Source organism: Syngnathus typhle, linkage group LG7, assembly GCF_033458585.1.
Source record: "Syngnathus typhle isolate RoL2023-S1 ecotype Sweden linkage group LG7, RoL_Styp_1.0, whole genome shotgun sequence".
Lineage (NCBI taxonomy): Eukaryota > Metazoa > Chordata > Actinopteri > Syngnathiformes > Syngnathidae > Syngnathus > Syngnathus typhle.
The window spans coordinates 14,159,202-14,186,410 of NC_083744.1; the positions used below are offsets into that span (position 1 = coordinate 14,159,202).

General features: G+C 45.5%; 4 protein-coding genes across 12 annotated transcripts; 2 read left to right on the plus strand and 2 right to left on the minus strand.

Annotated features, from left to right (window-relative positions):
• Positions 1 to 486: 486 nt before the first annotated feature.
• LOC133156436 (myoD family inhibitor domain-containing protein-like) lies at positions 487 to 2,748 on the minus strand. Its single transcript, XM_061282140.1, has 3 exons — positions 2,621 to 2,748; positions 2,047 to 2,235; positions 487 to 1,278 (listed from the first exon to the last, which is right to left on the minus strand). The coding sequence occupies exons 1-3, from the start codon at positions 2,640 to 2,642 to the stop codon at positions 1,028 to 1,030; spliced, it is 462 nt and encodes a 153-aa protein (XP_061138124.1). The 5' UTR covers positions 2,643 to 2,748; the 3' UTR covers positions 487 to 1,027.
• ppp1r3ab (protein phosphatase 1, regulatory subunit 3Ab) lies at positions 2,047 to 13,136 on the plus strand. 5 transcript variants are annotated; one of them, XM_061282127.1, is made up of 10 exons: positions 2,047 to 2,165; positions 4,949 to 5,137; positions 5,547 to 5,624; positions 7,082 to 7,236; positions 7,301 to 7,322; positions 8,875 to 8,981; positions 9,232 to 10,067; positions 10,136 to 10,191; positions 10,269 to 10,354; positions 10,810 to 13,136. In XM_061282127.1, the coding sequence occupies exons 4-10, from the start codon at positions 7,201 to 7,203 to the stop codon at positions 12,487 to 12,489; spliced, it is 2,823 nt and encodes a 940-aa protein (XP_061138111.1). In that variant the 5' UTR covers positions 2,047 to 2,165; positions 4,949 to 5,137; positions 5,547 to 5,624; positions 7,082 to 7,200; the 3' UTR covers positions 12,490 to 13,136. The 5 variants fall into 5 exon arrangements, with proteins under 5 accessions (XP_061138111.1, XP_061138114.1, XP_061138113.1 ...); XM_061282130.1 differs by having other exon boundaries at positions 9,274 to 10,067; XM_061282129.1 differs by having other exon boundaries at positions 8,875 to 8,978.
• Positions 3,648 to 20,624, minus strand: LOC133156435 (forkhead box protein P2-like). 5 transcript variants are annotated; one of them, XM_061282136.1, is made up of 14 exons: positions 20,427 to 20,624; positions 8,168 to 8,246; positions 7,096 to 7,179; positions 6,920 to 7,003; positions 6,763 to 6,847; positions 6,220 to 6,391; positions 6,029 to 6,133; positions 5,846 to 5,933; positions 5,562 to 5,666; positions 4,943 to 5,069; positions 4,616 to 4,686; positions 4,392 to 4,493; positions 4,156 to 4,296; positions 3,648 to 4,055 (listed from the first exon to the last, which is right to left on the minus strand). In XM_061282136.1, the coding sequence occupies exons 3-14, from the start codon at positions 7,165 to 7,167 to the stop codon at positions 3,978 to 3,980; spliced, it is 1,230 nt and encodes a 409-aa protein (XP_061138120.1). In that variant the 5' UTR covers positions 7,168 to 7,179; positions 8,168 to 8,246; positions 20,427 to 20,624; the 3' UTR covers positions 3,648 to 3,977. The 5 variants fall into 5 exon arrangements, with proteins under 5 accessions (XP_061138120.1, XP_061138121.1, XP_061138122.1 ...); XM_061282137.1 differs by lacking the exon at positions 20,427 to 20,624 and adding an exon at positions 9,253 to 9,393 and having other exon boundaries at positions 4,183 to 4,296; XM_061282138.1 differs by lacking the exon at positions 20,427 to 20,624 and adding an exon at positions 9,253 to 9,393 and having other exon boundaries at positions 4,175 to 4,296.
• On the plus strand, positions 18,289 to 26,117 carry ptdss2 (phosphatidylserine synthase 2). The gene is made up of 13 exons (XM_061282132.1): positions 18,289 to 18,508; positions 19,890 to 20,203; positions 21,112 to 21,213; positions 21,386 to 21,468; positions 22,619 to 22,686; positions 22,772 to 22,906; positions 22,987 to 23,037; positions 23,122 to 23,235; positions 23,323 to 23,441; positions 23,515 to 23,629; positions 23,701 to 23,846; positions 23,917 to 24,102; positions 24,221 to 26,117. Exons 2-13 carry the CDS (start codon positions 20,001 to 20,003, stop codon positions 24,363 to 24,365), a joined length of 1,467 nt encoding a protein of 488 aa, XP_061138116.1. The 5' UTR covers positions 18,289 to 18,508; positions 19,890 to 20,000; the 3' UTR covers positions 24,366 to 26,117.
• Positions 26,118 to 27,209: the final 1,092 nt, after the last annotated feature.

Sequence of the window (27,209 nt, forward strand, 5' to 3'; positions counted from 1 at the left end):
ATTTATTTTTTAATCAAACACAAGAAATAGATTAATTTAGATTACTACCTACTCTAACGTAATGACAAACAAACCAATAATTAACATGGAGGACCCATTACTTACTTTTGGAGTCCCCCCCCCCCCCCCCCCCCAACCTCAATTTGAATTTGATGCCTTGTTCAAAAAGTCATTTTTAACTTCATGTAACAATTTTATCAATAACTGGATTTTTTTTTTCATGCCATCTCTCCTGTCTAGCCTGAAATGCCACAGTTACCGAGAACATAAAAAAAGAAAATGGCAATAAGCTCCTTACGGCGCGAGGACGTCGCAGACTTCCGTTGTGGCTTGAGAGTAAAACAAATTGAGGCGGAGAAGTGGAACAAACACAGGTGTTTATTTGTTAGCGTCTGCTCGCCACAGTCCTAATGAGACATCAGCGCAATTTCCTGTCGGCGGCGACAGAATAACGAACGTCTTAAACGCCATTTAAACGCACCTCCCGGCTAGCCCTCCAGACAGATTGACAATGTTGTCTTCTTTTTTTTTTTTGCTCACAGTTTTATTTTGGGCTGTTTACTCTGTGCTGTCATCCCGCTTGACGTCCTTTTAAAGAATCCGCCATCCGTCGTGAAGATCTAGGCAGACTTAAAGCTTCTTTTTTTTTCCTCTAAGATAAATGCGTGAAGAGATTCAAGGGAGAGATGACAGGCTCGACGTCGCCCTGCTCCTCGCCTCCTCACGCACAAGTCAACGCCGCGATAAGATAACAAGACACTTTGCTCTCCGATAACAAACAAGGAGCGTCCCTCAAATCCCGGTCAGTCATTAAATGCCACTTAATGCGTAAAAAGGATTCTTTTATTCCTAAATAAATGTCGTTTTGAAATAAATAAATAAAAATGAGTTGATGAGTCCCATGTTGGCTGTCCAAGGAGACAGATAAATGGCCTTGGCACATTTATTTTAATACTTGAAAAGCTACTTGCTGTTTTTTCTTTCTATTTTCCCTCCACAAAAGCTCACAGGAAATAATTATCAGTTCTCAGCTGCGGTGGCAAATCAGGCAGCACTCCAAACAAAACTCCAGGCACTCTGTCGGCTCCCGGAAGAGGACCGAGTGGCAGTTGAGCTCCTCCGCCGGCGTCGGGCGCAACGCTTGGCAGCAGCAGGCGCAGGCACCGCAGCAACAGGCGCAAAGACGGAGCAGGCCGGACGCGCAGGCCTCCAGCGGGGCCAGCAGCAGCGCCGAGCATTGGCAAGAGAGGCAGGCCAGTAGCAGGTGAGCGCACGAGTCTGAGCAACCAAAAAAACTCACTTTGGTTAAATGCAAAAACTCCTTTTGGTTCCTTAAATACGTCAGTGACATCTCAGCTGTAGCGCGACTCAAACTGCGCCGCTAATATGTTTGTGTGAACCAACCAGAGGTCATAAAATGTTCTCAAAGCCTTTCAGAAAGCATCAAACCAGCGGAGTAATTGATCTATTAACCCTCAAATGAATCTCTCCATGTTTGTTTGTGGTGCCAAGGAGAACTTGAAAGGCGCACTGATCATGTGAGATTGCGTTTCCTTAATCACAAAAGCCTTGTTCAGCCCTCTAGGGAGAGTCATCAAGAAAAAGGGAAAAGGCCGCAAAGTCTCGCCAGTGATGAGTTTCCACCACAAAGAAACTGTCACTGCGTAATTGCTGCCCTACCTCAATTAGGTGCGTGTGAAATTGCCTACATTAACCCCCGTGGTACGTTTCCACGGCTCTTCTGTGACGCTACGCGGTGTTTTAGCGCTCGTCTCTTGTCTTCATCCTCACGAGGACCGAGCACGCTCATGCAAATCGAGCTGTTTTATCTTGTTTACTCCCGCGAGGAAATGAAAGGAAGGCGGCAGATTCTCCCTGGGGTAGGCTTTCGGCCTTTTCCTACTTTAGCCAACCGAAAAACACAAATTTACATATAAGGTATGCAAATAGGTGTGTCTATGGGAAAACGAGCAGTCTGGATTTGTTTCGTGTCTAACTTGATAGCAAAGTGATAAGACCCAGCAAGTAAAACCAGATTGTGCTTGCCTGAAGGTGTAGCAGCGTGTGGTTTGGAGTCCACCGTCCTGCGTACTTGACTCGAGCTTCCGGATCCAGCGAGGTCATCAGGGAGCGTCGGACCGCATCGAGGGCAGGTGGGTGTGCAGGTGAGACGTGGCTGGGTGCCGGGCACTGCAGATTTCTCTTGTGGCGATGATGCACATCTCTGGGGCTGCGCTGAACGACACAGGTGCAATAGGAATCATTCGTGATCTTCATTCCTAAGCACTGACGGAGCTAGGATTTTTTTTTGCTCGGGGTGAGCGGGCATAGAGTGGGCAAGGATATCCGAGAAACTTGATGAATGTTTCCTACGGGGGTGATATTTTATTTATTTATTTTATATATATATATATTATTTTATTTAGAGTCAAATGTAAAACACATTTGCCTTACTCGTCAGATTAGACAACTAATAGCAGAGGCGAGCGTAAACCACAGACTGAGTCTGAGCCTTCACGTCTTAAGCAAGATCAAGCAGACCAGCTTCAGCTCTTCAGTCCGACCAAATCGAATCTGTTCAAAATCCAAACTACCCAATCTAATAAGTAAGGCAACCTACTGTCAATTTGGCCCATCGCCATGGTAGCAGGACAGCTCTCCAAGTTCCAATCTGAAAGAAAATCCACCCAGCCAACACGTGGCCCTGACTCACCTCTCGGGGAGAGCACCAATATGATACCGTCCCCTTTCCCGTTAGTCCAAAGATGGCGGAACGCCTTCGCACAATAGAGACACATGTCCCATACTGCTGTGAGCTTTTTCTGTCTTAACGCCACAGGCTTCATCCAGCCATACTATATTTCACATTGATGAGCTTTAACGAACATAACATTAGTAAATGTGATCGACGTTTGCTTGCAAATCACAGCTATTGTAAAAAGTCTCTCATGCTATACATTTAAAGGGAAGTATTGATCTTGATGATCGGCTGATGCCTTGATGATCGGACATGTGCGACAGCTTCATTAGCATCATTATTTTATTACACCTCAATGAGAAGATGATGCTGTCCAAAGTGTTAAAAACACATTGACAATGTGTAAATGTGTGTGTCAGATCAAAGCCGCACACACACACAAAATGTTCAGGTTGTCTTCTCGGTAAACACACAAACGGCGGGAGGGTGTCACGGCAGTGACAGCCAATCAAATCAAAGGCGGCCCAGGGGGGGGGCGGGCTCAACGCTAAAGCTAACTCGTTATCAGCCCAGACAATTACTGACATTAGTCACAACATGGCTCCTTTGTTCTCGCTTGGATTGTGAAGGCTGCACTTTCCACGGTGTCATGAGACGACAGCGCGCCGACGCCCGAAGCGCCTAATTTGACGCTTTCTTGGGTTTTTTTTCGCAAGTCGGAATGATGCGCGGAAGCAAAACAATATTCCCAAAATGTTGATCAAAATGGGGTGAAAAGGAGACATTTAGGTCATTCTAAAAGTAGAGGACACAACTTCAGAGCAATTACTACTATTTCAAAAAAGAAATTCAAACTTGTTTCAAATTTGATCTCTAAGTTGGTTATGAAGATGTAACATGAGAAAAATAATTCTATTTGAATAATTTTAAAAAGAAAATCCACAGTCAATTATCAACTCATCAAAAAGTTTATTGAGGAGACTCATAGCACAACAAACTTTGTCACAACTTTGACAAAAGATATTTAACTTTTTTTTACTTTTTTTAATCTCGCAATTTAGGGCAACACGGGGGACTAGTGGTTAGAACGTTTGCCTCAATGTGGACAGTTCTGGGCTTCCCATGTGGAGTTTACATGTTCTCCCTGTGCAAGTGTGAATAAGCAATACAGACACAGGTTTTGAATTACATAATGCAGAGTTGAATATTTTTCATCCGGTCGTTTTTTAGATTAACTTGTAACGTCATCGTTGCTGATTTGAGTCCTGTCGAGCTTCAGTTAGCCATTGTTTCCTATCGCGGGTCCTCCTCGTTCAAAACCGAGCCAAAGTGAACGCTTTTCATCAGTAGTGGACTCCTGCCAGATAAAAAAATGTACTTCAAGTTGAGAGGAAAAAAAACCCATCAGTATAGTTGGCTTTATATGATTGAGGATTTTGGAGGCCACTTTGAATCACCGAGCATTCCTCTACTGACCCCGTCACCTTCTGGGATCGCCGTCGTTGATATTCCGCCTCGTCAACCGTCCACACGGCGCCTTTGGAGTTCTCTACGCGGACGAAGCATCTGTGCAGGCTCAGGTTGTGGCGAACTGCGTTCTGTGACATGGAAAGACGAAGAAAGAAAAAAAAAACAGTATAATATTGAGACGCACATCACATCATCGGTCCAGCAGTAAATTTTGCGCGGTTACCTTCCAGGTTGCGGCGTTGCGCCGGAAAAAGGCAAAGGTACCCGTGAACCAGGTGTAGATCTCGTTCAGCGTTAGCTGCCTGCCTGCTGATTCCATGATGGCCTGTAAGGGAGGAAGGAAACATTACGGTGGGGATGAGGGCAACCGGATGGTTCTAGTGAGTTTTATGACTAGTGAAGACTCCCAAAAAAAAAAAAGAGAGACGATGACTGGCGAGACTGCACCTGTCTTATTAAGGTTGCGTACGTAAAGGGCGGTCTGACGTCGGCGTTCTTGTAGAGATCGTGTTCTTTTTCTAGGATCAGAGGGGAAATAGTTAGAAGAATAATTTGTTTGTAATTAGTTCAAGTTTTTGTGGAGAATTATTTTTGATTTTTACAGGAATGTGATTTCTTATTTGAGGAAATATATTGCAAAATGTTTGTGATTTCCTTTGCTTTTTTTACGTAAATTTTAAGGAGGGGGTTTAATTTTAATTTTTGCAGCAAATTTTCTCCTGTTTTAACAAAATATATATACATTTTTAACAATGCATCTTTGAAATGTATGACCTGTAGCATAGACCGACGGGTGATGTCGGCGACTCACGGCCTCGGCACACGAAGTAGGAGAGTCGCCGACGGGGGCCGCAAGACCAGGAGGACTCGGCGAGGGGGGCTCGCTGGCAACCGAGCTGGACTGCAAGCGAACAAAAGCACGCGTGAGGAGGACGGCGTGACGGAGCGATTGGATCGGCCACCTTCGAGGTCATTATCACACTAATGAACCGCACACGAGGAAGTCCATTAGTCGCTGGGGGGGAACTGTTTGGGGTGGTTATTATTTGTTTATAATCTAAGTGATCACAATAAGCAAGAAAGCAATTACTGCTTAGTAATAAGTCCCAGTTGACATTTCCTGTCACAACAAAAAGAGTCTTGTCGTCTTGTATACTTAAAATCCCAAAAGGTTGATTCAAGCACAAAAATGCAAAACACTATAGACGAGCTAATGCATATTTAAACACAAATGGTGCAGCAACACATGTACAGAGACAGAACAATACTATGAAAATTATAAAAATTCAAAAGTATCAAAAATTATAAATATAAAGTGGTTCCGAGGATGTATGCAAAGTTACAAGACTATAAAAACAATGTTGTGTTATCCGCACAGACATCAGCAAACTACCTGCAAGTTGGCTGAAGTGTCGCGTGGTGCAAAGTGGGAGTCCGCAGAGGGCATCAGCTGAAGGTGAGCCGTCATCGCGCGCAGACGATCTCGTTCTTTGCGCAGCTGAAGGAAAGAAAAAACAAAAACAAGTTTAAACTTTTGGTTGCAAACCCTTTGGCGTGACCAACAAGTAACATGTTCAGACTTTAAGGTAGATAAAAATGTGCTTATACTTGAGGCCCATTTGAGTGGATCTGATCAATAGATCGTGGGGGTGTAACTAATGTTGTGGCCAGGCCCACCTGAATCTCCAGTTGATGAACCACTTGCGTCTGGACTCGACACTGTGCTGCGCTTTTGTCGTCCAGTGTGTGCTCGCAGCGCATGTGCCTAAAACAAACACACACGCACTTTAAATATTTTAAAAAGCCAGAAGAGATTTTAGCTCACCATTCTGGCTGGATGAACGGGATTCTTCCACTTACTTGACAAACTGGTTGTAGCTTTGGCAGCTGGACTCACACCCGGGCCAGTTGCACACACCGTGACCGTAGAGAACATTTGGAGCTGTGAAATCATCTTGACTCAAACTAGATGAAGAACCACAACAGGTGGTGCAAAGATTAAAAAAAAAAAATCAGCTTTTTTTGTTTTGGCTCAAGAAGTGGTGTCATACCGCTTGTGAGTAGAACGTGACAGGAGGTCGCACGTTTGATTTTTGCCGACTGTCGTCGTGTGATCAGCGCCTTTGAGATCGCACTTGATGCTGTTTTCTTCTTCTTCTGCTGCTGCTGCTCCTTTTGTCATCTCCTTCCAAACCTGCTTCGATTCCTCTGTGCTTATATCCGCTAACAGCAGACAAAAAACATTTGCATTATTTTGCTTTATTATTTTTCAATATTGTATTATTAGTATATTATTAATGTGTTGCTTAATTAATAGAATATCATAATGTGATTTCCCTCTGTTGTTTAAATCCATTTACACCGGGGTTGAGCTTAGTAGGGAATCTTCTCTGCCTCTTCTTTTACTGTTATTTGCGCTCACTGCTGCCCCACATGTTGTGGCTCAGATTGGTACTGCACCAAAGGACACAGCCCTAAATTCAGGACTGCGGTTCCTCGCCTGCTTGTTTATGTAAAGTGCTTTGGGACAACTTTGGTTTTGGACATGATGCTAGATGATTATAGATAGATTGAAATTGTGAGCCATCGCTCACCGGCAGAGGAGCGTGTTGACTGCTGTCGATGAACCTGATGCTGGATGTGCAGGAGCTGCTGGAGCGCCAGTTGATGAGCAAGAAGCTGGCAGGCAGACAAAACACTTCATCGACATGTCAAAACAACAACAAAAAAAGTTAGCTTCTCAGTCTTTACCTGTTTGCTTTTCTTTAGCGGCTGCTGCTGAAGCAACCGCACGTTGATCTGCTGCCGTTTCTTGTAGATTTCTTTGAGATGATGCTGGGGAAGTAAAAGCAGTGGTGCCGGAAAAAAAAAAAAAACAAGCAAACCTGTTGATCTTCTTTTGCTGTGAAATAGGAGCGTTGGGATACCTGGTGGAGGATGAGGGCCTGCTGCTTGTGCTGCATCAGAGCCTGCAGCTGGTCGGCGCTCAGAGTCATCATGGCGAGGAAGACCTTGATGGCGACGAGCGCAAGATGAATGGCAAACACACACAGCAAAATCTAAGTGAGGTGCGTGCCGGGCTGAGAAGTTCATTAAGCAGCACAATGACATGCTTGTTGTGAGCCCTAATAGAAGTGGACGCCTGTTAATGAAGGTGAGCACACGCTGAATGATAACCAAACTCATTAACATGTCAAGAAATGACCGCTAAGGCTTTTCAACATTGACATCTATTGCAAATGATTTGTTTTGTCTTGTCTCACAATTTTTAGCTCTTTAATACCAAATTTTTATAAAATGTCAACAATTGCATCAGCTTATAGCAAAGAAGTACAGTTTGACTTTCCATCTACATTCTCCGCATGCTTTTTTTTCCCCTTGTTAAATATCTGGACAAGCATATCACTAATTTTCTTGAATTACAATTATCGTACTATACAGAACCAACAATTCAGGATTTTTGTAATTATCCTTGAGCACTAGCCACAATTCTACTTTTATTATAATATTGTTATCTTAATAGTATAATTGCATGCCATTTTTAAATTACTGCCATAATATTGATTAAAAAAAAAAATTATAATATAAATTTGCATGCAAAAAATTAACTTATTCTTAGTGTCAACCAAGTCATGGCAATCCGCAAAATTAGAATCGAGGTAAACATGTCTGGGGAATTTGTTTCTTGTTCATTCAAAAATAACTTTAATGGTACAGTATTCGATAATCCTTATTGTAGCCGTTCAAGTTCATAGTCGTTGACGCCGGCCGTCATACTGAGAGATTTTTTCTAATATTTTGATCCTCTTGCGTGTCTCTGAAATATTAGAAACACCTCAAAGTGATGCAATTTAAAAAAAAAAAGATTAATGTATCAATTTTTATTTTTTTATTTTTTTAGATCGTCATCTGTTTTGTTTTTTTGTTTTGTTTTGTTTTTCTTTAAAATAAAAAATTAAAATAAATATTTCCGGAATGTTATGCATAAGGTGCACTTACCGTTATGGAGTGGCAGCGAAGTGAAGCCTGCAGTCAGTGTTGCCTCCAAGTGAGGATGAAGATGCGACGAAGACGCTACCTGAGTGGGAGGCGCCGCAAATTAGACGAGGGGGGTGTGGGAAAATCAGCAGGCGCTTTAGATCTATTTATGACTTGATTGTTACATTTCTCCTAAATAAATATATCAGAGAGTCACACGAGAGACGGTCGAGTATAAATACACAACAAACAAACAAGCAAGCCTCGTTTATATTTGTCTTTGGCACAGGACAAGTCTCGTTTTTGGGAGCGTGCGTCCTCATTTTGAACATCTGTCACACGCTATCAAAGGCTGATATAGTCAATTGCAATCGGAGGAGATTCGGCTGGACAGAAGTTAAACTGTGGCGCTGATGTTTTTTTTTATTGGGTTGTGTTGTTTAAAGCATTCCACTTTATTAAAATCAAAATCAGCTTTATTTGCCAAGTTTGTGCATGCCAAACAAGGAATCTCTGTCTCTGTACAACTAGTTAATAGACTTGACATGGAACGCTTAAATATTAGCATATCAAGTCTTTGCATGTTAGCATGTAATGCTTCAAAGACGCATCAGATATTGGGAATTTTGTTCCACTTCACCATTTCTGCTTTCAATAAAGACACAATTGATGTCTTTGAAACTAAAGTAAAGCCACACATTCTTTTTATGTCTTTATGATGTCATAAGGTCTTGCCAAACTACATTGGTTCAAAAAAGTTCTTGAAGAGCGAACCTTCGCCACATCACCGACGTGCTGCTTGTTCCTGCTGTGCGGGGAGGAAGACAAACAGGTAGTATGTAAAAAGCAATAACCAGATGGAAAGCTGTCAAGGCAGCCATTGCGCTACATGCGACAACTCGAAAGCTCTGACTCGCGGCGGCGGCGGGCGAGTTTGCGGGATGATATTTTCTGCGCCTGAGCTTTGACTACTGTACATAGTTGAACTCCCTTCCTGCCTATTTTTAGCGTTGGCCCTCGCGACAATGTCACGCGTAACCCGACGCCGTGTGTTAAGTCAGAGCTTGTTAAATGTCACTTGACAGAGGCCGAGGCGTCGCGATCACCTTCCGTTCGGCTCTCCGCAGCCCAGCGCCCCCATGGACTTTGAGGGACGAACCAGACCGGCCCCGGCCTGTCGCCTCCTCTTGCCGGGCCCGGAGGCGGACGAGGACGACGGCGACATGGTGATCAGCATCAGGCCCAAATCTTCCCCGCTGCCACGGAGAAAGAGCTCGCTCTCCGACGAGGACGACTCTGAGCTCGAGCAGCCGCCGCCTTGCGGCTCCAGGAGGGTGTCCTTTGCGGACGCCCTCGGTCAAAGTTTGGTGCAAGTGAAGGAGTTTGATTTGTGGGATGTGCCCAATCCGCCAGGAATGGAGTTCCTGGATGGCGAGGGACTAGCTACGGAGGAGTACCGCATGTCTCCTCTGACTTTCCAATCCCCGTTGTCTCCCGAGGATCTGCTGGTTAGGGTCCAGGAGCAGAAAGTCGAGCTGGAGTCCCTGGAGTTGATCCCGGGGACCACCACGCTGAAAGGCCTGATCTGCGTCCTCAACATGTCCTTCCACAAGGCCGTGTACGTGCGCACCACTTTGGACTGCTGGGCCAGCCACTTTGATCTCCTGACCGAGTACATCCCCACGTCGGGCCACGCTCACATGGATCGCTTCTCCTTCAAGCTGACCTTAGTGCCGCCCTTTGAAGAGCAGGGATCCCGAGTTGATTTTTGTCTGCGATACGAGACGCCCGTGGGTACGTTCTGGGCCAACAACGACAACAGGAACTACGTGCTGTTGTGCCAGAAAAGGAGCAAAGAGCAGAGGGAGAACCCCCAGATGCAAAATGGGCAGAAGAAAAGCTGCCTAAAGACTGTTTTGAGGTATTTGTCCAGATACTGCACAATGTTTGTAGCGGCATTTCAACTCAAGTTTGTGTGTTAAATTGTAGATGTGACAGTCAAGCCTCTGCGGATGAAACACTTAGCCAAGAAAACTCGTCACCAGGTCCAAACTTTTATTTCCTCTTATCAATGCATCAATGAATGTATGAAAAAAAACTACAAAGACTTTTTACTCGACAGATGGGTCAACAAATGGAGAAAGGGTTGACAATGAGCAAGTCATCCTAATTCGCCATCAGTCAGAAGTAGACGGGAACAATTCACAGGTATGCTGATGACTACTTTCAAATCTTGCCAAACACCAAAAATTTCTTTTATTTTGATTTTATTGATTAATTTATTATTTATTCATTCATCTTAATTTTTTTGTTTGGTTTTCATTTATTTTATTTATTTTGATTTGTTTTTAAAAAAAATTATTTTTTTATTTTATTTGACAAAGTTCCAGGCCTTAATTATGACTCAGCATCACGTGTTCCTATTTGTTCAACTTTAAAATAAAAACAAAATTAATGGAACTTGAGTTGCATAAAATTTAGTAATTACTGTCAATGAAATAATCTCATCAATCAAAAGACGTCGCCATTTTGACCCGCTACTGCCACCTGCAGTCGGCAGAATTTGACATCAAACAGCTTTTTGTTTTTATTTGAATATTTTGATATGCTGTATTAAGTTTAGAACATAATCTGAGAGGTGTCCTTTGTCTCTCGTTGGACAGGATGAGATCAGACAGAACTGCGTCCGACGAAAACGTCGAAAGGCGGCCCGCATGGCTCTGGTGAAGGACTACTTTTGTGAAAGAGACGGCGGCGTACTCGATGCGTCCACTCCGAAAGACGACAGCGAAATCCCAGCAAGGGAATCTTGGTCTGAAGACAAAGTTGAAGGTTCTTGCGCCCTTCTGGAAACCACTTTGAGGGAAAGGCCAACCCGAGCACACGAGACGCAGGCACGCCATGAGCCGAAGACACCCGACGATGCCGCGTTGACATCTTCAATCCAAGGCGACGTTAGCCCGGACACGTCAACCGACGAGACTCCGCCCGCTCAACATCGCGACACTTTTGTCCCCGAGGCTGAAGGAACAAACGAGAGCTGCTCAAATCAAAGCAGCGGCTTCGCTTTTGGAAGTCACATGTTCGACGACAATGGGACGTGTCCGGATCCGATTGCGGGAGAAGACGATACCAGCCGTGACGTTGAAGACATAACTCGCCGGGTTAGTTTGATGCTTGAGAAGGCGTCAGAAGCGAACGATTCTGTGATGGGATCAAGAGATCATCAACATGTGACAAAGAACTCGATTGAAGGTTGCTTCGACGCCAACCTGAATGTTCCTCTTGTGGAAAACGGCACATGGAGTGACGCAGAGGATTCTAGTAAACAAAGAAGTTTCAACGTAACCAAGATTCACCAAGAGCCGTTTGCACCATCGCGTCTGCCCTTGCACCAAAGCAAAAATGATGTCCCGCTCGAGAATTGGCAGCTTCAGGAAAAGCTCACTGATGAGTTCATTGACACTGATTTGAATGTTCCTGAAGACACTTGGAATCGGGCTGACGATGCTATCGAAGGTGAAACCGAGGACATTCAGCGCCGCTGTCAACCAGATGAGCGAGAGGAGGAAGTTGAAATTGCATCTCCAGAGGCAGAAGAACCTGATGATGTCGAAAACGATCACGTGAAGATGAATTTCGACGTAGCTGAAGAACATTGTGTGGAGATCCGGGGTGGTAAAATAGAGATATGTTTAGATGAAGATGGAGCAGATGTGGAATTGGAGGAGCAAGACATCAAGCCAGGAGATGAAGAGCAGCAAAGCCCGGGTGATGACATCAGGGGGTCACAATCGGGTCACTCGCGTGATCCGACTCAACAGAATCCAGATAGCGCCCATCTCCTTGATGAAGAAATCGAGAGTGAGGACGCACAATCCGAGAGCGACGGCGCATCGGCCGAATCGGACTCGGACGACGAGGTGGAGCTCTACATGCACTGCCTGCGAGCGGTCCGCACCAAAGACCCGAGCGCCGAAGCAGCCTTCAACCTTAGCAAGAGGCCCTCTCTAAGCAAAACCAAAGCTCTCTCCTCACCCATGCCGTCCATCAGCGAGGCTGCGGAGGAGGACCGTGTCGCCTGGCGTCCGGAAAGCCAAGCGGATAATGTCGTCCGGTCGCCACCGACGGAATCCGCTGGCAAAAACGCGGTGAGCCGCGACAGCCGCTCCTCCTGCAGCTCCATCTCCACAATGTTGCTGTACATTGGCTTGTTAGCAGTATTTACGTTGACGGCTTATTATTACGATTTTCTGGCATGTTTTGGCCTCTACGTGGTTACGCTGGTGTGGCTCTTGTGTCAGGGAGAAAAACACTCCATGAAAGACAACTCCATAGGCTAAATGGGAAGCAAACTTATCGTGGAAATTCCAATGTAACGTTCACGTCTGTGTCGTTTGTCAAAAACACTCCTGGCTATATAGACGAAGGATTATTATTTTTTTTTTTTTTTTTGCGCAATGCAAATGATTGGCTTTTGAATGATAAACACACAATGTGTCATTTCCACCCGCTTTGTACCTCAATCGCTGGTTTGGGTGTGAAGAGATTGACATTAAAGCAGACTTTGATTGTGCAATTAAATGCCACACCTAAATAAAGGGTCTTTTTTAGGACGGAATTAAAAAGGGTATCAAGCCTTACATGCGCTGTATGAGGAAATGAAATAGTTTAAGATGACTAAACCTTCTGCCCAGTTAAGCACGGCTGACTTTTGTGTACACACAGGGATGTAAATGAAAACTCAAAATCAATGCGCTGTGCCGGGATGTTCAGATGTGTCACATTTTAAAATTACGTTTTTGTCTTCCATGTATTTGTGTATACAAGGTGCAATGATGAATCAATTGATTGTCAAATAATTTCTGAGAATCATGAACACCTTTTATTAAAAATCTCATCTTCTTGACAGTAAGTATGTATTCTGCAGTTTCAGAAGTCCTTCATGAAAGTAGAATCCAAATAAAACGTTTATTTTGGAAAACAATGATCAACTTTTTGGCCTTTTATCCTGATGGACTAAACCAGTGCTTCTCAATTATTTTCTGTTACGCCCCCCCCTAGCAAGAAGAAAACTATTCGCGCCCCCCCTCCCCACCGTGACTATCCTAACTTGTCTTGTAAGTCGTAAAATGTTGCACTGTCGCAAACGTGACAGAAGTAACATTGAGAGCGCCACTGCCCCCTGCTGTAGTAAACGCGCAATTACACTTTATTCTAGTACTGCCAAAAAAAAAGCCTGTTCCCCAGGGTCACACGCGCCCCCCCAGGAATAGCACCGCGCCCCCCCAAGGGGGGCGCGCCTCACTATTTGAGAAGCACTGGCCTAGGTGACTGATTCACAATTTGGTTTTGTCTGATATCAGAGATTAAATAAAGAAAACCAACTGGCTGATTGATTTGTTTTAATTGAGAGGGAAAAAAAACAGCAAAAGCATTTCACTAGCTGACCAGGAGATGGCGACAGCGTGGCATCTGAAGACCATGGATTGTTTGTTCTGCTATAGCCTAGGTGACTGATTCACAATTTGGTTTTGTCTGATATCAGATATTAAATATAGAAAACCAACTGGCTGATTGATTTGTTTTAATTGAGAGGGAAAAAAAACAGCAAAAGCATTTCACTAGCTGACCAAGAGATGGCGACAGCGTGGCATCTGAAGACCATGGATTGTTTGTTCTGCTATAGCCTAGGTGACTGATTCACAATTTGGTTTTGTCTGATATCAGATATTAAATAAAGAAAACCAACTGGCTAATTGATTTGTTTTAATTGAGAGAAAAAAAAACATCAGCAAAAGCATTTCACTAACTGACCAGGAGATGGCGACAGCGCGGCATCTGAAGACCATGGATCGTTCTGCTATGCCGGTTTAAAAAAAAAAAAAAAAACGTAATTAGCTAGGGGTCAAAGGTCAAAGTTTACGGTTCAAAGTTCACCCAGGGGTCAAAGGTCGGTTCAAAGTTCACGGGGTCATGTGCACATTTTCGATTTTCAACTAGAGTTGAAAGTTCAGGGTTCAAAGGTCACCCAGGGGTCACCACGGGGTCACCGCGGGGTCACCGCGGGGTCACCGCGGGTTCAAAGTTCAGGGTTCACTTTTTTTTTTTTTTTTTTTTTTTTTTAGATTAACATTTATTTAACCCAGTGCTTCTCAATTATTTTCTGTTACGCCCCCCCCTAGCAAGAAGAAAACTATTCGCGCTCCCCCTCCCCACCGTGACTATCCTAACTTGTCTTGTAAGTCGTAAAATGTTGCACTGTCGCAAACGTGACAGTAAGTAACAATGAGAGCGCCACTGCCCCCTGCTGTAGTAAACGCGCAATTACACTTTATTCTAGTACTGCCAAAAAAAAAGCCTGTTCCCCAGGGTCACACGCGCCCCCCCAGGAATAGCACCGCGCCCCGGGCGCGCCCCACTATTTGAGAAGCACTGGACTAAACCAATGAAATCAATAGTAATTTTAAATCATTCGAAATGTCGTTTCGAAATGTCCGTGAAAAGAGCAGGGCCGGTTTTTGCCACGGACGGTTGCCGGCCAGCAGGGGGCAGCAGAGGCCGGAAAAGAAGAGAGTGAGGGGGCGACACACAACTGCTTCAAAAGAATTTCATTCATGAAAATACCTACCCACGTGTAATGAATTGTTTTATGTAAAATAAACTTTTTTTTGTGCCCCAAAGCTGAATGCTCGTGCTTGCCTTTGAAAATAAGATGCGTGTGGTTTTGTGGCGAACAACAAATGATGCGCATCTGTGTGTGTGTGTGTTTTGTACTGTAGAAATGAAAGGCGAGTAAAACGTCCAGTCCCCTTCACTTCGATCCCCAGTATGTACGTCAGTGTCAGTTAAGTGTAAAGAACAGGAAATAAACTCTTGTTTTGCTTCGATTTCAGCGCTAAGCAGTGAAAACGGAACAAACAGACTCACGCAAATCCAAGTAGACGAGCAAAGGTGTGAGCACTTTGAATTGCTTTCACAACTTGAGTTTGGCAGGCCATGCATGTCATGTGGCCAACATCTCATGCACTCACTCATCCCTGTCCTCAGCCAAAGCGATTGAATGGGGATGGATTTGATGTGATGGACCGTTACCAAAGCGAAGCAGCTGAGCTTCAGGAGTCGGATGGATGGACGGACGGATGGATGGATTTGATATGTGCCATCACAAGGGGAAATGTCCGCCTTGCTTTTAGTGTTAGACTTTATTTTTGTAGGGACAAGGGAATGCAACTAGTGTTAGACTTTATTTTTGTAGGGACAAGGGAATGCAACTGACTTTGATATTGCTGCATTTATATATCTTGCCATTTACCGCTCTGTTTGTCCTTTGTGATTGTTTTGTTACTTTTGCGCTACATAGCTTGTATTTGGAAGTCACTATGTCAAGAGAGAGAAATCTTGTCAATGAGCAGAAAGTTGTAAATAAATGAATGTAACAGCCTGAACTGGAGGATAGATATTCTGCGGTTTTTGTTGTTGTTGTTTTTATGGCGTAGTTCAACTCTTATTTGGGATCAGTTTGAACCAATTACGTATTGAATCAAACCAATTCAACTGACAGGTGGCCTGCATGCCAAAAGTTCCTGAAGGTTGTTTGATTTGACGGACGGGACGGGAGCGGACCGGACCGGACAGGACGGTGTGTTGCAAAAAAGTCTCTCTGTCTCTCGCGCTCTCTCTCTCTGTGACGATGACTTTCTCTTGTTCCTCCTGGCTGGACACATGAACATTCCGGACCCGTGACGTCAAACAGCTCCGAGATGACTTTGTTAACAGAAAGGCCAAATGTCGACTTTTCAAAGCGGGACGATCGACTATATGACGAGCGAGCGACACGCACGCACGCACGCACGCACGCACGCAGCCTTTGCAGCCTTTGCCGTCACACCACACGAGGTTGGGACGCGCCGCCCTCGTCGCCGACTCACTCACCCCGCTCGCCACAAAGCCGCCGCGCAGCGCATCCAATCCAGATAGGCCAAATGTGCACGAGGCTCGTCAACACTTCACAGCGTCCTTTGGGACAACAATGACGAGCGTGGGCAACCTTTGCTGCCATGTGCTCATATCCGTCGCTCGGCCGAGCAAAAGCGGCTCGTCTGCTCCTCAGCCGCATTCGCCGCCGCATTCGCACCAGCGTTCGTTGCACCGCTCAAGTCAGGAAACACCACTCGATCACGACAAGATGGTCCCGTCCCGGCGTTGGCGGCTTCAGCTGCTGCTCCTGCTGCTGCTGGGGGCCTCCGCAGCAACGAATCCTGATTGCCAGATAGATGCAGTGGGGGGAACGAAGGTGTGCAAGGCCGAGATAGAAAAAGAGCTCACGTTGAAAATCTCCGCCGCGGGAGCGGAAGGTACTTCAGTCAAATGGACGGACCCGAAGAATGAGGAAATTACCAGCCCTCAAAATGACTACGACTTGAGTGACCCAAAATTGTTGAAGATCAATCAATTAAAAGCCGCTAACGCCGGGAGCTACAAGGTTACGTACACTCTTGAGAGTGAAACCAAAGAAGAAAAATTCACTGTTCAACCTTTGGTCGTGTGCGAAAACCCAGAATGCAAAGTCGAGGAGGGCAAAAATGTCCGATTGAAGTCTGAAAAAGCGGCTGACACATGGACCTTTAAGGGGAGAACCACTCTTCCACCGAGGGCCACCACGGAAAGCGTCAACTTAGACATCCTCGACCTGAAGGCGGCAGAGCACGACGGCGTATACAAGGCGGGGGACAAGACCATCACAGTTGAGGTTACGGCGAAGGCTACCGCGGGCTCCACCCAGTCAGAAAAGAAGAATGGGAAGGCTAGCGTTGAGTCCACCGAGTCAAAAACCAAGAATGCGACGGACACCACCACCAAGAGAGTTGTTGTGGTCAAAGCCAGCAGCAGCAAAGCGATAACAGGCACACGATTCACCCTGGATTGCGCCGTCACTGGGAGCAGCGCCACGGCCACCGCCGCCGCCACCTACGAATGGCAGAAGGACGGCCAAGTGATAGTCGACCAAAAGGGCTCCACTGTGGTCTTTCCGGCCCTCCAGAAGACGGATGCAGGCAAGTACGTGTGCAAGGTCGGCGCGGACCAGTCGGACGTCTACCCCTTGACGGTGACCGCGGCTGGGAGCGCCGTGGCGGCGTCCTACTCACCGGCGCTGCTGATGACGCTGAGCCTGCTGCACGTGCTGCTTCGCCTCGTGTGCTACTAGATCCCGGGACGGCGCCCGCCAGCTCGTCCCCGGCCGGGAGACGCCAGCTCGGGGCCCGTCCGGAACCGCCGCCGCCGCCATCGTGTAAAAAGTTCAAACAAGCAAGCGACCATTCTTTCTGTTTGTCCAGCATATGTCCACCTAGTAAGTAAAAACAAGCAAGCAACCGTTCTTTCTGTTTGCGCGTGGCTTTAGAATCAATCAATCAATCGATCGATCCATGAACTCCTGAAAATGTGTGTTTATGTGACTGCGCATATCTAATGAAGGCAATGTTTTGAATTTGTCCAAAGAGGCCTTCGAAATGTACATACAGTTGATGGAATATGCTGAGTTAGTAGTCTGTCTCACTCGAGATAAAAGTCTTGCTCAATTAACCTGAATCATTTAATCATTCTCTCATTTTGCTGTGCATGCTTACTATAGTGCAATAAAAATACAAACGTTTTCACCAACGTACTCTGATGATTCAAATGATACAAATTGTTTTTGGTTTGCGTATACGAGTGAGCGATTTGGAACACAGCTTCTGGGTAGGTTTTTTTTTTTTTTTTGGTCACGCACACGCGCGCTGGGCTGTACAGTGCACGAAGATGACCGGTACAAACCGACTGAACGCGTCAACGCCTGCTTCAAACAAGTTTACAGTTGAAAGAATGGCTCAACTAAAAGTCAACTAAATCGACAACGAAGAACTCAATGACGTGTATTCAATTAAAGCGTGTTTTTACGTCCACACTTTACTTTCCACATAAGCGCAAAAACGCCATCGTTTGGCCTCAACGCTGCAAAATGAGCTCCCGTGAGATTATCTTGCACGTTCGTCACACTAAAACGAAAAATAGGACTGATTTCAAAATAAAATCCTAATGATAATGACTTCCGGTAACCGAGACGTTTATTTTGAAACGTTGAACCGGGGCTCTTTCTTTCCTTTCTGTGAGTCGATATGAAAAACTGACTACCCCATGTGACGACGTTGTCTGGGCTCAACCGCTTATTGAGACTGACTGGATTTGTTTACGGTAACTCGGCTTTGACTTGTCGTCTTGCCAAATCGATGTTTGACGGCAGTTGCGTTTGAAACGCTTGCATCCATGGAGTCCGAGTGGCGCTCCAATCGCCTAGAACCACCGACGCTGCACATTGACTCGGTAGGTATTTTGTATCGCTATTACGGTCATATGACTCATGGACCGTCAGCGTTTTTGTTTGGACAACAGCTCGCTCCAATGCGGCCTTAATAACATTGTTTGTTGGGCATTCCAAACCGCGGAGAAGTGAACAATCCTGGCAGACAAGGTCAAACGGCATGCTACCATTAGCCAGCGAGGCTAATAGGACAGGAGACGAGGATTCACAGTTGCCCCCCCCCCCCCCCCCCCATAAAAAAAAGAAATTCGACGATTTTGTCACCTACAAAAACCATTCACTCGTGTGACATTCGTAACATTGTTGATGTTGTTATTCAAAGCACATTAGCGTTGTCTGCCTGGCTGGACTTTTCCTAATTGTTGGAGACGTTTCAGCTTTAAGGTGGCTTCAAGTCACTTTTTGGTTTTCTTTTAGGTGTGCCGTTTCTATTTATGCCGCTGGTGGGTGTGACCCCAGGGAGTCATTAAGGTGTTGTCGTTCTTTCGTCCTGGTCGTCCGGGCCACTTTTCACGTGGAAGTGACGTCAGGAGGACGTTGTGAGTGGGGGAAAAAGGTCATGGATGTCAAATTGGTTTTCATCCCATCACTCTTAGGGTTGCCCTCGGGAGTCATAATCGTGAAACAATGTAAACAAAAGTGCAACATCTTTTGTTTGTTGTTTTAAGACGTAGGAGCTGAATTGAGTTATTGTGATATTAAAGACCTCAATTATGACATTTGCTATTGCTTTGGCTCCGTGAGAACAATCAGAGGAACTATGTTTATGTTGTTCTTTAAACACGTGGCGGGCCATGCCAATTGCTAGATGGAGCTGGGCTGGTCTATTTTTGTTTATGGGTAAGGTGAGTAGTTTGAGTGCCAGGTAGTTTCACTTGCCCCTTGCGTCATGTTTTCTACTTAATTGTGTTGAAGAATTGTGGCAAGCCTTCACACTGTGCACAGCACTGGATCCGGACTCTTGGTGACCTCTAAGTGTTTCCTCAAACCTTAGAGGTCACTTTAGGGGTGGTTGTTTCAAGATTGACACAAAAAATCTTTCGCACCTCTTTCAGACCCCCGAAGACATTTGGATTAAAAATGAAACATTTTCAACAAAGTCACATCGACCCGAGTCAACCTTTGCGGCCGCGTGTTTTCGTCAAGTCAGATGCGGAGGGGTTTCCGGAACAACCTCAAGCAAATATTTCGGTGGAAATAATGGACGCAGCCAAAGCCTGTTTACAATAAACAAGCTGAACATTGAGCTTGTGCCAATGTCAGCCATCTCTCGGGAAAGCAATCGCCTGGCTTGCCTGGCCCGCCGCGCTAGGAGGCAGTTCCTTATCTCCTCCCTCCTCGCCGCTCAGTTGACTAACACAACACTCATTTCTTCTACACCAGCATGCATCGCGGTCTCTTGGGTGCCGCTGACGCCAGTGACGCCTCAGCTTAGAAGTCAAAGGAAAAGCGGTCGAACCCGCACGACAGATCTTTTTGAAGTGCGGCGCGGCCATGAAGCTGGAGGCGAGGAGGAGCTGCGTGGCCACGGCGCACCCGCCGCCGCCGCCGCTCAACAATGGCACGGGGGAGCCCGGCTGCCCCGATCAGAGCTCGGCGCTTAAAGCCAAATTCACCAAGCAGAGCTCCAGGGAGAGCCTGCAACGGAACAACGCGGAGTGCGAAGTGTATGACGACGGGACCAACACGTTTTTCTGGTGAGTGTTCTCTGCTCGTGACAACCTTTATTGAGCTGTGCGCCTATTTTTTTTCCTTAATTTCACACCACCCGATTTAGCAGAAAGACCATTATTAGCTCTGGGCTTTTTTTTTTTTTTTTCTGCTCAGCACACATTGCCATGGCAACCATCGACTTACTTGCAAACAGAATCCATCCACCTTCATCTCTTATCTAAATCTATTAGCGTCGTTCTCCCCTACCTGTCAGACGTTGCAGACCGGTTGTCGCAAAAGCGCAACCGGTGGGCTTTCTCTTGCAACGAGCCAGAAGTTGATATTTGTCATCTGAAGGCATTGCATACAGCGTAAAGTGGGATAGTAGCTTGTGCTTGCAGCTAGCTGTTGGTGCAGAAGTGGCCAGTCTGGAAAATTGACATTCTGTCGAGCTTACGTTGTGTAATAGCAGCCTGCTTGCTTCCTTGCCGCTGCTTTTTCAGCAAGGGAAAATAAACTACAATTCTCCTCTAGGAACATAAACAAGCGTCACACGGCATACCAGAAAGACAGCATAGTTGCGTCATACTAAAACAAGCAACGCGGCATTGATTTCATAATTTGCTGTATTTTTCACTTTTTTTTTTTGGCAACCTAGTTATTTTTTTTATTTTTCCGTTAAGAAGTGGTACTCGTGGCTAACCTCTAATGTTACAAAGCATGGAGTGAACCAATCATACTCCTTGACTGCACTGGTGCATAGAGACTCTTCACGCTTTGCTTTTTATCGTTCATTGTAGTTGGAAATATAATTTCTACTGTACTGAGAATACTGCCCCCACTGAGTATCTCTGGTTCAAACGTCCTCTACAGACAAGGATTCTTAATTTGCCGCCGTGAGTCAGCGTGTCCTCCACGTCATTATGGATAAGTGCGGCTTCTGTTTTGACAGGCGGGCCCACACCGTCACCGTTCTCTTCATCCTGACCTGCGCTCTGGTGTACGTCACGCTGCTGGAGGAGACGCCGCAGGACACAGCGTTCAATACCAAGAGGTTCTTGACTCACACTCCAAGTCGGCCAGAAACACAAGTGAAAAGATAAATGGAAGAACGTGGTTTTCCGCACGCTCATCAAAACCGGAATTAAGAACATCCAACCATCACATTAAAAACAAGAACCTCTCAATTGATCAAAATGTCGTTCTGTTGTTGTCGTCTCCTTTAGGGGGATTGTGGCCAGTATCCTCGTGTTCCTCTGTTTTGGGGTCACACAAGCAAAAGATGGACCCTTTACTCGTCCGCATCCAGGTAACAAAAGTTCACAACCGATATGGGAAAGGGGGAGGAAGGCATTTTGAGTCATTAACTTGGCAATCTTTGGAGCCGCAATTTGACCACCTTAGGTTTGGGCCCCACACCTGCAGTTGTTTTCACTTTCCGCACTTCAATTTTATCACAGGATGCCAATCTGGCCACACGGTTTTTTCTCGGACCCATTAAACCTGTCGTGGTGATGGTTGGTTGAGCTGGTTAGCGAGCATGAAATCAAACCGGTGCGGCTCGGCACGTTGGACGTGACCGTTTAAAGCGGACCGCTGTCAATTCTGATTATTGTTATGATATAATTTCAACGAAATCTATACTAGATTTCATCGGCGCATAATGAGGAGCAAGAGGAGAAGGCGGAGAAGGAAGTTTTTTGTGTTAGCCATTGTTCTCTGCCCGTATGGTGTCCACAGGGTTCGATTTTGAGGCCCCTGTTTTGTTTTGTTTCTTTTAACTGTCTTTGCATGAGAAATGTTCATTCTGTGTAGAGCATTTTATATGCGCCGTCGGTTGTGTAGTATAAAACATAATTGAGTTGAGTTTTGAACACCTGTGCGGTTTGTTTTCCAGACATCATCCAAACCACGGCCGTTAGTCACTTCTTCTTTTTGGCAGAACCCGCCGGCAGAAAGGCCCATTTCACAACGCGCCCGTCAGTTTCAACGGGTGTCGGCATGCGCGAGACACTCGAATGTAGCCAAACGCGTTTCCTTTCTAACGGCAACTTTCTTATCTCTGTGACTTCCTGAAGCTCCAGCGGGAAATGCAGATGGCTGGGTGTGCCCACAAAACACATTTTCAAGGCTTTACATTTCCTCCCTGCTTTTTTTTATGGTCCAAAAGACATTGTCAAGGGTTTTTGGCTTGTTGTTCACCTTGTTACATGTCGCGGGGAAAAATACCCGGCGGGATTTCAGGAGGCGCAAACCTGTATCTCTCGCTGGGTCAGTGTGATTAACATACTTGTTTGCATTTCCCACAACTTCTCTCGAGGCCCTTCACAAGAACCGGTTCGACAGACGAAATGTATTCTCTCTCGCAATGTTTGTTGAAGAATTGTAGTTTGCTCCTTCCAAATCAGGTTTATCCAAATATTAGAAACGGCTGTGAGTGTTTTTGTGTCTTTCCACAGCCTACTGGCGCTTCTGGCTCTGTGTGACTGTCGTCTATGAGCTCTTCCTCATCTTCATCCTCTTTCAGGTGAAATGAAAATCATTGTCTTAGCGCTTGTATCAGGACCCGAGCTCTTGTTTCAGCTCAAATTCCAAATGTCATTTCCATCCAGACGGTGCACGACGGGCGACAGTTCATGAAGTACATCGACCCCAAACTGGGCGTGCCCCTTCCCGAACGAGATTACGGAGGGAATTGCCTCTTCTACGATCCGGGCAACACCACCGACCCGTTCCACAATGTTTGGGTACAAATCTGTTGTTTGATTGCCCATTCCATCTTCTCCTCAGATCATTGTATTTGAACCATTTTGGTTTTCCCCGGCAGGACAAGATGGACGGCTTTGTTCCGGCTCACTTCCTGGGGTGGTACATCAAGGTAAGCTAACAGCTAACCCCTGCTCAGGCTGCGCTCCCGAATTAGTTTAGCGTTGATTTTTTGTTTTGTTTTGTTCCCCCTCAGACGCTGATGATTCGGGATTGGTGGATGTGCATGATCATTAGTGTCATGTTTGAGTTCCTGGAGTACAGCCTGGAGCACCAGCTGCCCAATTTCTCTGAATGCTGGTGGGACCATGTAGGTGCACCAGTTTTTGCTTGCATGTTTTTTTATTTATAGCATGTCATACGTAATCAACTTTTTTTTCTTTCTTTCTTTCTCCAGTGGATCATGGACGTGCTCTTGTGTAACAGTCTTGGCATCTACTGTGGCATGAAGACGCTGGCCTGGCTATCCATGAAGCCTTACCAGTGGCAGGGCCTGTGGCATATTCCCACTTACAAGTAGAAATTTATTTTAGTAGTCTTCTTTTGTTTGAAAGACGACAACTGGAGCACGGTGGTGTTGTTTTTCCAGGGGCAAGATCAAGCGCATCGCCTTCCAATTCACTCCGTACAGCTGGGTGAAGTTCGAGTGGAAGCCGGCGTCCAACCTTCGTCGCTGGCTCGCCGTGTTAGGCATCATATTCATGGTAAAATTGAAGAGCATCTTTTTTTTTCTGGCCTTTGTGCTCTTTTCAAGATTTCTTGTCGTCTGTTTAAGTTCCTGCTGGCCGAGCTGAACACCTTCTACCTGAAGTTTGTGTTGTGGATGCCTCCGGAACATTACCTGGTGCTGCTGCGACTGGTGTTTTTTGTGAACGTGGGCGGCGTGGCCATGAGGGAGATCTACGACTTCATGGACGACCCGTGAGTGCCAGCGGCGAGCATTCCTCCACGCCCATCCGACAACCGCGCTTCTCTTCTTTATGGCCGACAGGAAGTTCTACAAGAAGCTGGGCCAGCAGGCGTGGCTGGTCGCGGCCATCACCGTCACCGAGTTCCTCATCGTGCTCAAGTACGACCCCAACACCATCATGCTGCCCATTCCCTTCTTCATCATGGAGTGCTGGTTGCTGGGCCTCCTCATCATCCTCGTCTGGACGCTGTGGCGCTTCTTCATTCGGTGAGAAGCGTCGTACGCTTGACAAGAAGCAAAAATAGCGGTTTTGATTGAAACGTAGATTAAGCAGATTTATCTTGTAAATTGCTGAATAGTTGAAAAATGTCTCTCCTGACTGCAGTGACATCACCCTCCGCTACAAGGAGACGCGGCGGCGCAAGCAGGAGGAGCCCGCTGAGCGAGAGCGCCCCCTGGGCAACGGCGCCACCTCGGGCCGCAGCAAACTCAACGGCCTCTCTGACGCCGTGCGCCACAGGAAGTCCTGAGCGGGCGACTAAGACGGAACAAAGAACGACGCAAAGACACACACGGCCGCCGCGGCTATTTTTTTGTTTTTTGTGATTCGTACATGGAACGTTTTCTTTATTTATATGCAACGTTTTGGGACGAAGACGATGGAGTTAGAAGAGCCCAATCGAGTGCTGCAAGGGCGCTGATGCTGTGCCCGCACAGTCCGGCGCGGGGCGTTTGCTCGGCGTCTGAACGACATTTCCTGACATTTAGCAAACAGGTTGTAAAAAGCGCCGTTCAGCTCCTCGTAGCAGAACTTGTGCAAAAAGTAGTAAAACACTGAACAGTTCACAGACAAGCGCTTTCAAAAGGTCAAATTAAGTTGTTATTTTTGCTTCAGCCTGAAACTTTACCTCAAATCTGCGTGAGTATTAAAGTAAACTTGACTTTGCTTCAAAGAATTGTGTGAGGAATTGTCCCCAAATGTAAAATGAGAACTACAGTTGGCTAAGTTACAAGCAGGAGTGGAGAAAATGTATCATTCCTGTCTTGACATGTGGCTCTGTTGTTACCCTCAACACTTAATTTAGCTTGGGCATAATAATATGTAAATGTTACGTATCGTCTTCATTGATATTCAGAAGATGTGATGAAGCTAATCGAAATAAATCATCTTTATTGAAATATGAATTTATCTGGCAGACATTTGGGCATTGCACCATTACGTCAGCTGCCTCTAGTTCTCAGTTAACTCATTTTACATTTGGAGATCGAGTCTCATGACACACCACCAAAGAAACATCTCGAGGGTAGATGAAAAACAAAACACAACTTGTGATGACATGAATCATGGTTTTCAAAACTGGAACTTTTTTTTCTGCTTCTCGCAAATGATTACTCACCTTACTTTTTAATGTTGGGAATCACTGGTTGAACGTTCCACTCCAGCTTTCTCTCCAAAGTCCTTCAGATGCATTTCAGCTTTAACCTCCCAAGTATCTGCTGAAAGGTGTTAAGCTACTTATAGTGTGGTCGGTATCCTTTAGGGGCAATTTCCTGTCGTTGTCGAAGACTAGATTGTACAGTGTTAAAGAGCCAAACACCATCATGACAATCGCACTCTGCTCAGCGGTTGTGGAAGCTTGCTTTAAACATTTGGGCTTTTTTTTACATTTGAATATGTTGTGGTTAAGCTAAAGAGGACGTGATCATACTTTTGAGCACCTGGGAGCCTTTTGTAATGGTTGAGCTGAGGTTTTCCTTGTTGTGGGCTTAGCACGTAGGCAGGGTTACTTACGAATGTGCTTCGCAAGGGCTCACCTTGCTCACACAAGGTGTCCTCTTACTTGAATCAACAATTCACGTCTGCTCACTTCACAGACCAAACGCTTGGAGAGCTTTTGTTGCTCAAGCCATAAAACACATTTAGACTTTTTCAAGTACCAAATATTTGCACCTTATTTAGCTTCATTACATTCCGTAGCTGTGAGTCTTATTCTGTTGTTCTATTCCGTTGTTTACAGTTAGTCACCATCGAACTTGCAATAACAACCCTTTTTGCTATTTTTATTATTTTGAATGCTTTGTGTGTGGTAGTCAATTTGGATTTAAGTGAAGCCATGAACATTAAGTGTAAACAAAATAGTAATAGAAAATCCTGAATACTAATTTGATGTGTCGAAAGCCAAATTCTGTTTTTTGTCTCCATTTGTACACTGGTCAAAGAACGTAACTAGCCTGAGAGATGCTGGTGTTGTTTTCAATAAAATACAACAAGCTCAAAGCTGGAGGATTGTTTCATTTGCTTCTGTGTCAATAAAAAGCTACTTTGAAACCTAACAAAAATGTGACGCATCCACAATTTATCTACTTTTCCGATTCCCCAAAAATTAACAGAGTCATCTAATGATTAGATGAATTTTTTTAAACATTTTAGCCCCTGCAGAACGTGAAAATAACCTAAATCTTTTCACGCAGGTGTGTTTTAACGAGGATAACTTGGAAAACATATTGGAACGTGGCCCCGAGGACTAGAGCTTGACAACTTTGACCATGATATTTCCCTAATAAAGTGGCCTGTTATTAGGTACACTTGAAAATGGTGGTGTACCTAATGGCGTGTCCGTGTGATTCCCTCGTTAATTGCACCTGCGTGAAAAGTTTTAGCTCCTGCGGCACGTGAAAGTGGCTAAAACTTTTCACGCAGGTGTGTTTAACGAGGGTAACTTGGAAAACATGTTGGAACGCGGCCCTGAGGACTAGAGCTTGACACCTGTGACCTTTGACCATGATACTTCCCTAATAAAGTGGCCTGTTAAGTACACTTGAAAATGGCGGTGTACCTAATGGAGTGTCCGTGTGTACCTAATGGAGTGTCCGTGTGATGCCCTCGTTAAGTGCACCTGCGTGAAAAGTTTTAGCTCCTGCAGAACGTGAAAGTGGCTAAAACTTTTCACGCAGGTGCGCTTAACGAGGGTAACTTGGAAAACATGTTGGAACGCGGCCCTGAGGACTACAGCTTGACACCTGTGACCTTTGACCATTATATTTCCCTAATAAAGTGGCCTGTTAAGTACACTTGAAAATGGCGGTGTACCTAATGGAGTGTCCGTGTGTACCTAATGGAGTGTCCGTGTGATGCCCTCGTTAAGTGCACCTGCGTGAAAAGTTTTAGCTCCTGCAGAACGTGAAAGTGGCTAAAACTTTTCACGCAGGTGCGTTTAACGAGGGTAACTTGGAAAACATGTTGGAACGCGGCCCTGAGGACTAGAGCTTCACACCTGTGACCTTTGACCATGATATTTCCCTAATAAAGTGGCCTGTTATGAGGTACACTTGAAAATGGCGGTGTACCTAATGGAGTGTCTGTGTGATTCCCT